Source organism: Notolabrus celidotus, chromosome 5 (genome assembly GCF_009762535.1).
Source record: "Notolabrus celidotus isolate fNotCel1 chromosome 5, fNotCel1.pri, whole genome shotgun sequence".
NCBI classification, from domain to species: Eukaryota; Metazoa; Chordata; class Actinopteri; order Labriformes; family Labridae; genus Notolabrus; species Notolabrus celidotus.
The window spans coordinates 28,150,755-28,163,011 of record NC_048276.1 but is presented as its reverse complement, the minus strand read 5'-3'; the positions used below and the strand labels follow the sequence as shown (position 1 = coordinate 28,163,011).

The following is a 12,257-nucleotide window of genomic DNA, read 5'->3' as shown; positions in this document are numbered from 1 at the left end:
TCCTTTTTCAAAAGAGAAATATAAAAAAGTTAAAAGATAACTAGAAATTACATTTTAAGTATTACTTGAGTAATTGAACATATTTGAATTTGCAGATGAAAAAAAGAATTTGACTGAAAAGTCAGACACCTTTAACCTTTCCCTCTTTTGTATGGTCGAAGTGATTTTCTGGTTTCCGCTTTCAGATCATTGTTTTGTTCTTTGGTGTCTTTGTAATAATTAGGATCAGTCTTTGTGACAAGACATTTCTATATTTCTCTTTTTTACAAGCTAAACAAGAAACAAATCAAAAATAAAATCTTCAGTAGCAGTCCTGGGAAACACAGATTTCACCCTACTATGAAAGTAAACTCAGTCTTACGGTCACTGCATGTACTTGAGTGTAGCAGAAGAAGATGACAGAGCATAGTGAATTTTTAACACTTTATTTACATCTTTATTAGTCACATCTTTCAGCTTTGCTCTCCATACAAGCAGCACAAATACAAATAGAGGAACACAAAAAGTAAAAGAAAAACACAAAGCGACAGCCGTGTCTCCATCATCAGGGTTTAGTTTTTGAGAAAAAACATGGCGGCTCAGGAGGAGGAGTCTCACGGACAGGTGGACAGCAGAGTATGAAGGTGAAGGTGAGTAGATGACAGAAGAGGCCAAAACGTGACAACCAATTAAATTTACACAAATCGGTGAGTTCACAAACATAAAGCAGCTTTTCCTTCAGTGCATCAAAATAAAACAGGTGAGAAGTGCTCCATCGTACGACGGTTAACAGAAAATACCAAGTGCAAACTAAAGTACCATGCTCAGCTGCCACACCTGACGATGTGTTCAGGATCAGTTGGGAAATTTCAACACCTCCAGGGGCTGAGTTAATGTCCCATCAGTCCTCCTCTGTGCATAGATCATGGAGGGGTCAATGTTCTCGATCAGAGACCGATCACATCCTGCCGTCTTTAGATAAACCGTCAACTTTCTTAAAAAGACAAACGCACAGGAGACACACAGACACCGACAACGCCACATCCAGAAGTTAGAGATGTTTACAGATTGAACCGGGTTTGTTTCAGAGGCGGAGGTCAGTACGGGGTCCACAGGAGCTGGTCAGAAAACACAGGAACCTGCTGGTCATCAGAGCTGAAATCTAGTAGAGAGAGAAACACGACAGAGTCAAGAGATGAAATCTACAAAAGAGAAACATGACAGAGTCAAGGGACGAAATCTACAACAGAGACACAACGGAGCCAAGAGACGAAATCAACGAGAGAAACACGACAGAGTCAGAGACAAAATCTGAGAGAAACACAACAGTCAAGAGACAAAATCTACAAGGATCACACAACTGAGTCAAGACATGAAACCTACTATACAGATACACAACAGAGTTATTCACATCATCTCTGCTCTTCAGCTCTGTAACATGTTAATGGGACAACTGATAGTTTTATCAAAGCTTTCTCCTCACCTGCAACTTCGTCGGGCTCCAGCAAGAGGTGGAGCCAGTCGTTCATGTTGTCATTGTCTGTCAGCTGACTCCTGAAGGGGAAGCCCAGTCCTGGAGGGGAGCGCATAGGTCTGAGGCTGCCGTCCGCCTCCTGCAGGGACAGAATCCAGGTCTTAAAAACATTCACCTGACTCAAAATTATCATGGTTATTATTCTTATTCTGATCAGGTGAGCATTGGTACCGGTGAGAGTGGGCTAATCCAGGGTCCAGACAGCTCCACTGCTGACCGAGGAGAGACAGAGGAGGCTTTGGAGGCTGCATGAGTCTCCTTCTCTCTCTGCTTGACTCCTTCGTCCTCACAAAGATCAGAGGTCATCCTTGCCAGCTGGCTCTGCCTGAACACAAACAGCAGCCTTGTTTACATCAGCAATGATCTCTGAACTCTAACCTCCTCTCTGTTCATACAAAGCGGAAACAACACCTGGGCAACAAGACATCACCGTCAGTACAACACTTAAAGGCTTTTTTTAAAACTGAGAAATCAGAGGAGCAATATTCAGGTTAAGTTCATCAGTGGATCAGCTCCACCTACAGTTGCTCCACGGGGTCCTGTGTCTCTACAGCGTCCAGCTGGGTCTCGGTCGGAGGGTCCCAAAGGTGCAGCGCCCGCCTCCACAGACGCACCTGCATGTCCCAGGAGCGCCGGCTGTACTTCCTGTACTTGTTGGGGGTCGATGGGTGGAGCTTAGGGTCCCTCAGGTGTCTGAGAAGGTGGAGGAAAGGTCTGAGTTTACTGATCATTAATCTCAAATACGATCAACAGAAGCTTCATTCAGACGATCTGATGATCCAGAGAAGAGAGGAGCCTGCAGAATGAGGAGTGAACACATTCATATAGCAGACCTTCACCAGCTGACTGGTGAGGAGAACTGAAAACATGAAGAGTCTCCGTCAGGTTCTGTGGAGTCTTTTTCTCTGATTTCTAAGACGATTTAAAGACTTATTTTGGAGGGACATCAGAGATTATGACATACTCTTGAAGTGGGCATGGCACTGAATCCTTAACCGTGTGTTTCATATGTTTTACAATCTGGCTCAGGTGAAGACTCTGAGAAAAGGTGTTATCTTTGTGCAGTATCTCACCTGGGCACTTGCTGCAGGTAGTTTTGGTAGCCGCTGGTGTTTTTGCCGTATTGGATCTGTTTCTGTCGCCTCTTCAAAACGGCTGCGTTGGTCTCTGTGTTGGCCGGGTCAGGGAGGCGGGGGTAGCAGCGACCAGGGGGTGGCCTGCAGGAACACAGAGGTCATTATTGAGCATTGACCGGATTAATAGCAGAAACTTGGTGACGTGAAAGTCTGCACAGAATATTTAAAGACTTTGATTTAAGTGTGCGCCAGTCCCAAGACTCATCTGTGACCCGTGGTTCTGAAGTCAGATCTGGTGTTCAGTAAAACGATCAGTCAACTTGAAGTGGTGACTGTTGGGTGTCAGCTATGTCACCATCCTGGAGGTACAACAGACGCACAGCCGTCCATTTTCTTCTTCTATGGTGTTTAAAAACTGCTCTCTTTACAGTGTATCTGAATCGCCTTGTTAACACCACACAGCTCAGAGATCGCTGAAGAATAAACACGTTGTTCCAACATCTTTACACAGACAAGATTTAGACTATGGCTGTAAAATCCCTTTATTGATTGAGAAATAAAGGTCTCAATAATCTGCTCCGTTCTCCTTTCAGCCCTAAAACTAAAGAAGTTAGTACATGGAAGAAAGATTTCCAATGATGTCATGAACTTATTGAAGCGGGTTGAGCTCTGTTGGTTTTAAGTCTTAGATGTTCAGACGATGAAATCCAGGTCAGCGCTCAGAGTGCTCAATGTTTCCATGATCAGCTTTCTAACGTGTGAAAGATTAAAATAAGAAGAGTCATTCACAGACTGAATCTCAGGAGTGGACCTATCCGTTAATTAGGCTGTGTAACCTAGAAACGTGTGCCTACAGGTGGTCATGCATCACAGCAAGACCTAATGAAAGTCTCTTGGACCCATATCGTAACAGGCTAATTGTTAGCCATTTCCAGACGTTCTTCAATGATTAAGTCCTCCACATGTGATCATCCAAGCCCACTAATCTTCATTTCACAGGTACAAGAGACCTGAATGAACACAAATCTATAATCTTCTGTCACCTTAAATAAAAAGGGTGTGGCCATACCAGCTTGTCAAAGTTTGACATCTGACAGTTGTGGGATTTTTTCATCAGTTTTCTCTGTAAACATTTTGCTTCATCTCTCCAACAGGGTTAATTCAATCCACTGATTTTTCTTTTGTACAGCCAGAAGACACTTTAATTTTGTACATAAGCTGAAGAACATACCTTTCTTAAATAGGCGTTGCTGTCGCAACACAAGAAATTTGACATCTGAAAAACAGTGATTTTTCTGCCTTTTCCTGGGGTAAAACCTGGACCCATTTCTCTTGAAAGGTAAATCCACTCAAGAAATGTTCTATGGCTTGAGTACAATACTCAATGGGTGTGGCTATGGCTACTCATCAGTTTGATGTCTCACCATTTAACAGGAAGTTACTGCAACTCAAACAATCAAAAAGGTCCAAACTGCCTCAAACTTTACATGAAACATTAAAATATCTTGCTGAAAACATCTGAACGTCAAGTTGTGCTCGTGTATCCTCATTTTGTTGATTCTCCTCCTCTACGTGATCCTCTTTCCACTGATCAGAAGTTTGGGGGGCTCTGGACCTACCACACCCACAACTACTTCAGATTTGACCCCCTTCTCTGTCTTTTCAAACATGTTTCAGTTGAGCCTGTTTTCAGAGATGGGACTGACCTCTTATTGTCCAGATCGTCTGTCCCCACAGCCACGCTGCTGGTTGACACTTTGAGGATACACCGCTCCAGGATGGATGGCCTGAAGACACGAGAACAGGACTCCTGATCTGAGTTCAGGTCTTTTTAATGCTAACAAAGAAGTCCAACACTCATTAAATGATCGTGAATAACTTCATGAATAAAACGACCCCGGCTGAGAAAATCATCAAAAAAAACTTTGAACAATAAAGTTTGATCTGAACCTGCGGGGTTTGTTGCTGACTGCTCTCTCTCGTCCTCGCAGGCCGCTGGCAGGAGGAGGAGACGGGATCGGAGAGGCGTTACTGCGAGGAGGAAGAAAAGAGAGAGAAGAGGAAGAAGAGAACATCATGCTGTTTGAAGAAGACTGTACACTGGAGATTGAGATCATAAACTCATTAGGAAAATGTTTACTGGAGGGAAAAAAAAAAAAAAAAAAATCAGCAGAGGAGGAATACCATTTTCTTAGACTGATCTTTGCTGCCCACCGCTGGTCATTAGAGAGAATGCAGGTTTGAGATACTACAGGATTGGCTTTACTTTTCTGACCTTGAGATTCCACCAACTTTTATAAACAGTCTGTTTTTAGAACAAAGAATTCATGAAAATATGCTGCTCAGTCTAAAACCAGGGCTCCATGAAGTGCCTGCCGTGGACAGGCTCTCGCCTTCAGCAGCTTTAAGAAGATTTCTTGATAACTTAAATCAGTCGTTAAAGGAACTTGGCTACAGGTTTGTCTCACCTGACCAGGCTGTCGTACACCGAGCTGCATCCTGGGAGGAGCCACGGCTCGGGGGCGGAGCATCCTGAGGAAGCCGCGGCCAGCAGCGGGTCACTGAGGCCGTTCCACACAGCAGCCGACCATCCCTTCACACACACACACGACCACGGGCTGAAACAGAAACTGAGAAGAGCACAGAAATCAACACTGTTGGTTTTGTAAAAGAAGGAAATATTCAGTACAAATATTTTACAATATTAACAAATAATCAAATTTTTTATGCTTAGTTATTTAGAATAATCAAAAATATTTCAAATTAAATCAAATCAATTAGTAACTAATTTTCAAAATAATTGAAATTATTCAAATTCAAAATTAATCAAATGTTTGAAAAAATATGAGCGTTTGTTTTGTTAAGTGTTCTGAATCATTACAACAAGTATGATATTTCAAGACTTCATCAGGAGAAATGCTGCATAAAAAAAATGCATAAAGTATTACAATTCTCCAAAACTTAAAAAAAGACATTGTTACAAACGGGACACCGGACATTAAGGTTTTTTTTAAAAAAAATCATTTATTTAGTCACGTGTACGGATGCTGGTGGATTGATACAGCTTTATGACAATAAATACAAACATGGGCTGAGTTAGAACAGTCAGAACATTTTGGTGATATACATATATATATTTAAATGAATGTTACATTTTAGAGGAAACCTGTCCAACATATCATTTACATCCTAACTTCAATGCTGAAATTAAAAAGTTAATACAATAATGTTATTGTTTGTTATATTTACTATGTATTTTTTATATTTAGGGCAGTTTCCCTGAAATAGAATTCATTTGAGTTGTTTTATTGATCTTGTCTCTTTAAAAATGTGATTTTACAGTTATTTTTTTTATAGATTCAATTTGCATGTTATCTTGAGATTACACAGCTCAGAGTTATGAAAACCCCCAGCTTTGTTCCTTTAAGATATCAATACAAATCTGTAAAGATCAATAAATCTGGTCGAGACTTATCAGAAAAACAGAAACTGGATTAATTTAATGGATGAGTGTCCACTCAGGGCTTCCGTAGATTGAGGCTCCAATTCACAAGTTGTGTTTTGGATTAAAAGTCTTAAATGATCAGACATTTATTTGAGTACTGTTAACAGATTTTACTTTAGACTTTGTAAATGTATTATTTAACACATGTAGACCTGTGTACATTTAAATGCAGATCATTAATTTAATCAAATTTTCTTTAATATAAAACAGTTCATGCTCTGAGTTATTTTAGGAGAATTAGTTTAAAATAAAGATTAGAGCAGATCACTGTTTTATTTCACTGCAGAAACGTCTCGGTCAGGCTGTCGTGTTTATTGCCCTGAGTGTTGCCTGCAGGCACAAACTGCGACAATCAGCCAATCAGAGAGCAGAGCAGGAGGGTCTGTGCAGATCAATCTCTGCAGGTGATGATTAAATCAGTGGGGAAAAAACTGAGACACCTGAACGCCTCTGAAAAGCTGCTAATGAAAAACGTGTTATTTGAGTTTTAAGGTGAAGGCGTTCAGTTTGTAAAGACTTACTTGAAATGTAATCATTAAAATAAAATACAGAAACCCCGTGTCTTTCTAACCGTGACTCTACCCGGTGCTCGGTACAGACCTGGAGGACAGCAGCGGGCTCTGAACCGTTTCCACTCCGCTCGTTGACATTTTTTCGCGGTTTGAGTTTGGCGCCTTCTCTTCAGACGGACAGACGCCATTGTTCCTCTTTCACAGCTTTTTAATGAGACGCACCTGAGGGGGGCGGGGCCTGCTGCCGACCCACCTGAGCTGCTTCCGGTCCTGTCCTCTTGTGCAGATGATGGAGTGACACAACAGAGGCGAGGACCTCTTTATTTATTTATTTATTTTTTTATTTTTTTTTTACCAGTATTAGCCTTCATAGAGTCTTTTTAGGACATAAAAAGCCCGTTTCTGCCGTTTATTCAACCAAAAATGAGAACTACTATCTTTAAAAAGTAATTTAAGTACCAGAAATAAACTCTCACAATGCACACAAAACACAAGTTATATTTTGCAGATTTCTATTTATAATTAGAGACAAACTAATAAGATATTAAAGAAAAGTAAAGAAAAATGTGATAAGCCCCACCTTTGGTTTTACTTGCGTGTTATAAAGAAATGTTGAATTTTTGTAACATCTTCTCCTTCTCTGTGACCTCAGTATACTGTAGGGTTTTTGTAAGTCCTGAAACAATCAGTATGTTTGATGGATCAGTGACTGGCTGGTTATTAGTTTGATTAAATTAAAGAGGTTTAAAAATGTTTGGCCTCGTTTTTAAAGTATTTTTTAAATTATATTCTTTCCTTTTAAATCATTATTTAAACATTAAATTCAATTATTGATATATTTGTATTGTTCTTGGGTTGCTGCAGTGTAGAGAACAGGATATTTAAATCTTGATGAGGAGTTGATGCTGCTGTGTATGATTCTTGTTATCTTTTATTTATCTTATTTCTTTCAACTGGTGTGTTAGAGTTTGTTTTTCTTCATTTTAAGATGAAGATTTAAACTAATGAAACATGATCATTAGGGTTAGAACCAAACAAACGCTACAAACGCTACTACAGGCGGTGACATGGTCCTGCTTCCTCTCCCGTCCTGTAGGGGGCGCTGTTCACTCTTTAATCTTTGCGACAGCCGAGCCGTAATCTGTTACTGAGAATCAAAGATGGCGTCCGGCAGTGGGGTGAGTCGTTTCTCTCAGCCTTTTTTTGTAGTTAAATGATAAAAACACGTGTCGATGGCGTTATTTTAATCTCTGAGGCAGTTTTTATGTTGACCAGAGCCTCTAACTGTTCAGAGTGAACCCGGTTTAACATTTAAAACCAGGTTAACATCAGTTAGCCGCTAACAGCAGTTAGCCTGCTAACAAACAGTGCAAACGCTAACAGTCTGTGACGTCTTCACGTTATTTCACCGAGTTTCAACGTTTAGAGCGCGAGAGAGTCTGTTGCCTCGCGAAGACGTTAATGCTCCGTTACCATCTACTATAATAAAAAGGCTTACACTTTCAGAATAAAAGCTTCTAATAACACAGACATTTTGCATCAACACTCAGACTGTCAGAATAAAAGCCTAAATATAACAGAGACATTAAATATTATTGCCAGATTTTCAGAATAAAAGCCTAATAACAACACAGAGACGTTAAATTTCATTGTCAGATTTTCAGAATAAAAGCCTGATAACAACAGAGAGACGTGCAGTATTATTTTCAGAATTAAAGCCGAAGTTAATATTTAACTGAAAACAGCACAAAGACTACATATCAGATGTTGAAACTGAAAAATGAAAGTTTCTTCCTGTTGAATTAAGTTTTTCTGCTGCCCTAGTTGTAAAGTAATCTGTTTGGTTTCAAATAACATCTCTTCTTCTTCTTCTTCTTCTTCTTCTTCTTCTTCTTTTGTAGTCCAGTAAAAATGATTTCCGTAGGAAGTGGGACAAGGAGGAGTATGAAAGCCTCGCTCAGAAACGGCTGGCTGAGGAAAGAGACCGAGAGAGGAGAGATGGTGAGAAGAAATAAACAAATCTATGATGCATTCAGACAAAGTGTGCTGGTTTGCTCTGACACGATCAGGAAGAACAAAAGCTTTAACGTTTACAAACCAGCTTGATGCGCTGTTCTAATGGTCGCTGAATTCTCTCTCTTTTTCTCTCCTTCAGGTAAAACAGCACCCCCCGTTAAGCGGGACCTCCTGCGTCACAGAGACTATAAGGTGGATCTGGAGTCCAAACTGGGGAAGACCATTGTCATCACAAAGACCACTCCTCAGGCGGAGATGGGCGGGTAGGATACACACACGCACGCACGCACGCACGCACGCACGCACGCACGCACGCACGCACGCACGCACGCACGCACGCACGCACGCACGCACGCACGCACACACACACACACACACACACGCACACACACACGCACACAGTATTTATTTCATGGTCAGGTGATGTTTGGGAAAGTTGTGAATTGTTTCAATGTACTCTGAAATCCAGAGTATTAACGAAGAGGACTCACATTTTAAATGTAATAATTTTTTCACACTCGCCTGCTGCCTCACTCTGATTGGCTGTCTTCTTCTTCTTCTCTGGCAGTTATTACTGTAACGTCTGCGACTGTGTAGTGAAAGACTCCATCAACTTCCTGGATCACATCAACGGGAAAAAACGTGAGTTAAATGCGCAAATAGGAGATGTTGAAGAACTTAACTGGCTGTGTGTAACTCGGTGTGTGTTTGTGTGTGTGTGTGTGTGTGTGTGTGTGTGTGTGTGTGCGTGTGCATGTATGTGTGTGTGTGTGTGTGTGTGTGTGTGTGTGTGTGTGTGTGTGAGAGCAGACCAGAGGAACCTGGGCATGTCGATGCGAGTGGAGCGCTCGTCCCTGGATCAGGTGAAGAAGCGTTTCGAGGTGAACAAGAAGAAGATGGAGGAGAAGCAGAAAGAGTACGACTTTGAGGAGAGGATGAAAGAGCTGAGGGAAGAGGTGAGAAGGAGATCAGATGTGTCTGAGTGAGGCGTACACTCAGGCTGGACGCATACGCAAACACAAGACAAACAAGTGTTAACCTGTATGTGTGTGTGTGTGTGTGTGTGTGTGTGTGTGTGTGCGTGTGTGTGTGTGTGTGTGTCAGGAGGAGAAGGCGAAGGCCTATAAGAAGGAGAAGCAGAAGGAGAGGAAGCGGCGTGCGGAGGACGATGTGGACTTTGAAGAGGACGATGAGATGGCGGCTGTGATGGGTTTCTCGGGTTTTGGTTCGTCTAAGAAAAGTCACTGATGCTCTGCAGCTCCACGCGTCAGGAGGACCACCACCAATCAGTACCGGAGACTGGTTTAAGCTCCGCCCCCTCTGTCAGCTGGACTCTCAGACCAGAATGAGGAAGCAGGAGTCTGTTATTCCACAGTCCTGGTTTAGACTTTTAACCCCTGCATTTTCTTTTTACCTACAACCAGGCTTTTATATTGATATTTTGATCCCTGGCTCTGTCTTTCCTGGTGGTGTAATCTTTGTTTTAATGAACCCATCAGGTCAAAGGTCAGACCGGACATCATGTTGAGCTGTCTGAAGGGAGAGAGAAGATGGACAGAGGGAAGAAGATGAGACCAAACCGAGCTTGTCTCTTTGAGTTCAGGTATTTTATTTCAGTAGTTCACCGCCCAAACGGAGACTGTCAATCAGATTAAGATATAAACCACCGGAGAGTTTCTGGTGTCAAGAGCTGAGTTCAGGAATGATTCTCTAAACTTGTTTAAACTTGGACACATGGAGAAAAGTGTTGCTTCATCATCTGAGCTCTGATGTGTCAGCAGGATGAATTCTGATTGTAATAAACTTGTTTTATTTGTTTATAAGTGGGTTTACTCTGATTTATTAACTGCTTTTTGAGTCAGTGAATGCATCACCAAAAAACTGATCACACTGCTGGGAAGTGACACAAACTGCTGCAAAATCAGACGTGTTGACCAGCGAGGAACATGGATAAATCATGTTGACATGAGCATCAGGTAGAGGTCTGATCAGTTAAATGACTTCTAGATGTGAAAGTATGAGAATGTGACTTTCATGAATTATATTATTCTAATGTGTTCATACCAGACGTCATCTAAATATTTCTGTTGAGTGAATCACACATAAAGTATGTAAAAATGTGAGTCTTCTGCGAAATGACATGGATTTATTGAGTGGCACAAATATATTTGTTTGCTTATAAATTTGTATTTTAACGGCAGAATATTTTGTTTACTCGCCTAATTCTTGTGAATAAATTGCCTAATTTGTGTGTCAAATTGCATGTACGTGAGGCCGGTTATATTAGTTGGGGCAGTAAACATGCTAGTATAAAAGCTGGAATCAAGTGACAAGTTTTCACAACTTACCAGAAAACCTGACCTCGTCACTCAGAAAATTATTCCCTGAAAATCTGATTTTTCGAGTAGTAGTGAATAGTGTGTTGAACACATTGCTTCTTTCGAACATATAACAAGCTCCAGTTGCGTCATTCAGTCGCCTGACAAGAACTCACATCCAACTAAAATATTACCATCTCCAATTATTTCAATCATTAAAAAACAGAGCAAAGTTTCTCCAGCTGTCTGAGTGTCTCTCATTTCCCCAAATAAAAGACCTCTTTTAATCAAGAGTGAAAATCAAACGCGCTTAAACTGGATTGTGTTCCTCCTGAGGGGTATACTATGAAGCGAGTTCAACATATCCCAGATATCTTCTCCTGATCCAGCTTCACTGAACCTGACAAAGGAGATCGCGCCAATCTGTCACACAAAGCTGGTTATGAACATGATGGGTCAATCTAGAGTTACTAGAGTTCACATGAACGTAGAAGACAACATATGACCACTTACAGACACAGACCGTCTGCCGTCAGTTTATCAACATATTTTTCAAACTTACTGCACTGATATTAGAAAAATATGAAGAATTTAAACACATAATCCAGACTAAATTCAACACAGCTTGTTTGAAACATGAAGGAAGAACTGAGAGATAAGACAAAAACTATTTGAATGCGCAAATCTTATTTCCCTTCATTAGTGCCACTACCACCGGAGCCAGCCTCAAGCGGATCCTCGATGAACTGCAGTTTTTAGCACTTGATAAGGATGTGCAGTTTAATATTAAATGCAGTACAACAATTTCACCTGACTAACCTGTTTTAGACTCTGTTTAAGTATGATGTCAGGAAAGATACTTAATAACTGTCATCAGTATTTTAGATATAACATCATACAGGTAGACAAAGTGTCCAGCCTGTCGCACGATCAGCTCACAGAGCTCCGTGATGGAGCGAGCTGATTGGTCAGTGGGCAGAGTTTTCTCCAAACTGATCTCTGATCCTGAACATAACCTGCCCCGGAGCAGGTTAAGAGTTCAGCATGAGTAACCATGGTGATTTACCCAGGTAAGGAGTGAACCACCATCGTAGTACTGAAAATCCAGAGTTTACCCTGTAGTTACCTCGATAACCGCAAATCTGGCTTCGTAGTATACCCCTCTACTGTTGCTCTCCATACAGACTGTTATTCCTGCAGACACCAGAGCCTGATGACACCTGATTGGTTGATACTTAGACTACACACATGGACACTTCTTTAACCAGAATCCAGGCTGGAGTACAAATCCTTCATGAAAGCATTGAGCAGAGATGA

General features: G+C 41.2%; 2 protein-coding genes across 2 annotated transcripts; one reads left to right on the top strand and one right to left on the bottom strand.

The window, feature by feature from the left end:
- Nucleotides 1-409: 409 nt before the first annotated feature.
- slbp2 (stem-loop binding protein 2) lies at nucleotides 410-6,827 on the bottom strand. Its single transcript, XM_034683393.1, has 9 exons — nucleotides 6,695-6,827; nucleotides 5,058-5,219; nucleotides 4,540-4,620; nucleotides 4,296-4,376; nucleotides 2,587-2,730; nucleotides 2,036-2,206; nucleotides 1,685-1,838; nucleotides 1,463-1,592; nucleotides 410-1,141 (listed from the first exon to the last, which is right to left on the bottom strand). The coding sequence occupies exons 1-9, from the start codon at nucleotides 6,742-6,744 to the stop codon at nucleotides 1,077-1,079; spliced, it is 1,038 nt and encodes a 345-aa protein (XP_034539284.1). The 5' UTR covers nucleotides 6,745-6,827; the 3' UTR covers nucleotides 410-1,076.
- Nucleotides 6,828-7,685: 858 nt separating this feature from the next.
- Nucleotides 7,686-10,445, top strand: zmat2 (zinc finger, matrin-type 2). The gene is made up of 6 exons (XM_034683394.1): nucleotides 7,686-7,784; nucleotides 8,508-8,607; nucleotides 8,762-8,885; nucleotides 9,191-9,264; nucleotides 9,433-9,578; nucleotides 9,727-10,445. The coding sequence occupies exons 1-6, from the start codon at nucleotides 7,767-7,769 to the stop codon at nucleotides 9,868-9,870; spliced, it is 606 nt and encodes a 201-aa protein (XP_034539285.1). The 5' UTR covers nucleotides 7,686-7,766; the 3' UTR covers nucleotides 9,871-10,445.
- Nucleotides 10,446-12,257: the final 1,812 nt, after the last annotated feature.

What these genes read in the sequence shown, in the direction of transcription:
- slbp2 (XM_034683393.1), bottom strand. Translation starts at nt 6,744, where the DNA reads ATGTCAACGAGCGGAGTGGAAACGGTTCAGAGCCCGCTGCTGTCCTCC. An exon ending in GGATTAGCCCACTCTCACCG is followed by an intron (nt 1,593 to 1,684) that starts GTACCAATGCTC and finishes CTGTCCCTGCAG; the next exon opens with GAGGCGGACGGCAGCCTCAG. An exon ending in GGAGCCCGACGAAGTTGCAG is followed by an intron (nt 1,142 to 1,462) that starts GTGAGGAGAAAG and finishes TCTCTCTACTAG; the next exon opens with ATTTCAGCTCTGATGACCAG.
- zmat2 (XM_034683394.1), top strand. An exon ending in TCACATCAACGGGAAAAAAC is followed by an intron (nt 9,265 to 9,432) that starts GTGAGTTAAATG and finishes GTGTGAGAGCAG; the next exon opens with ACCAGAGGAACCTGGGCATG. An exon ending in TGAAAGAGCTGAGGGAAGAG is followed by an intron (nt 9,579 to 9,726) that starts GTGAGAAGGAGA and finishes TGTGTGTGTCAG; the next exon opens with GAGGAGAAGGCGAAGGCCTA.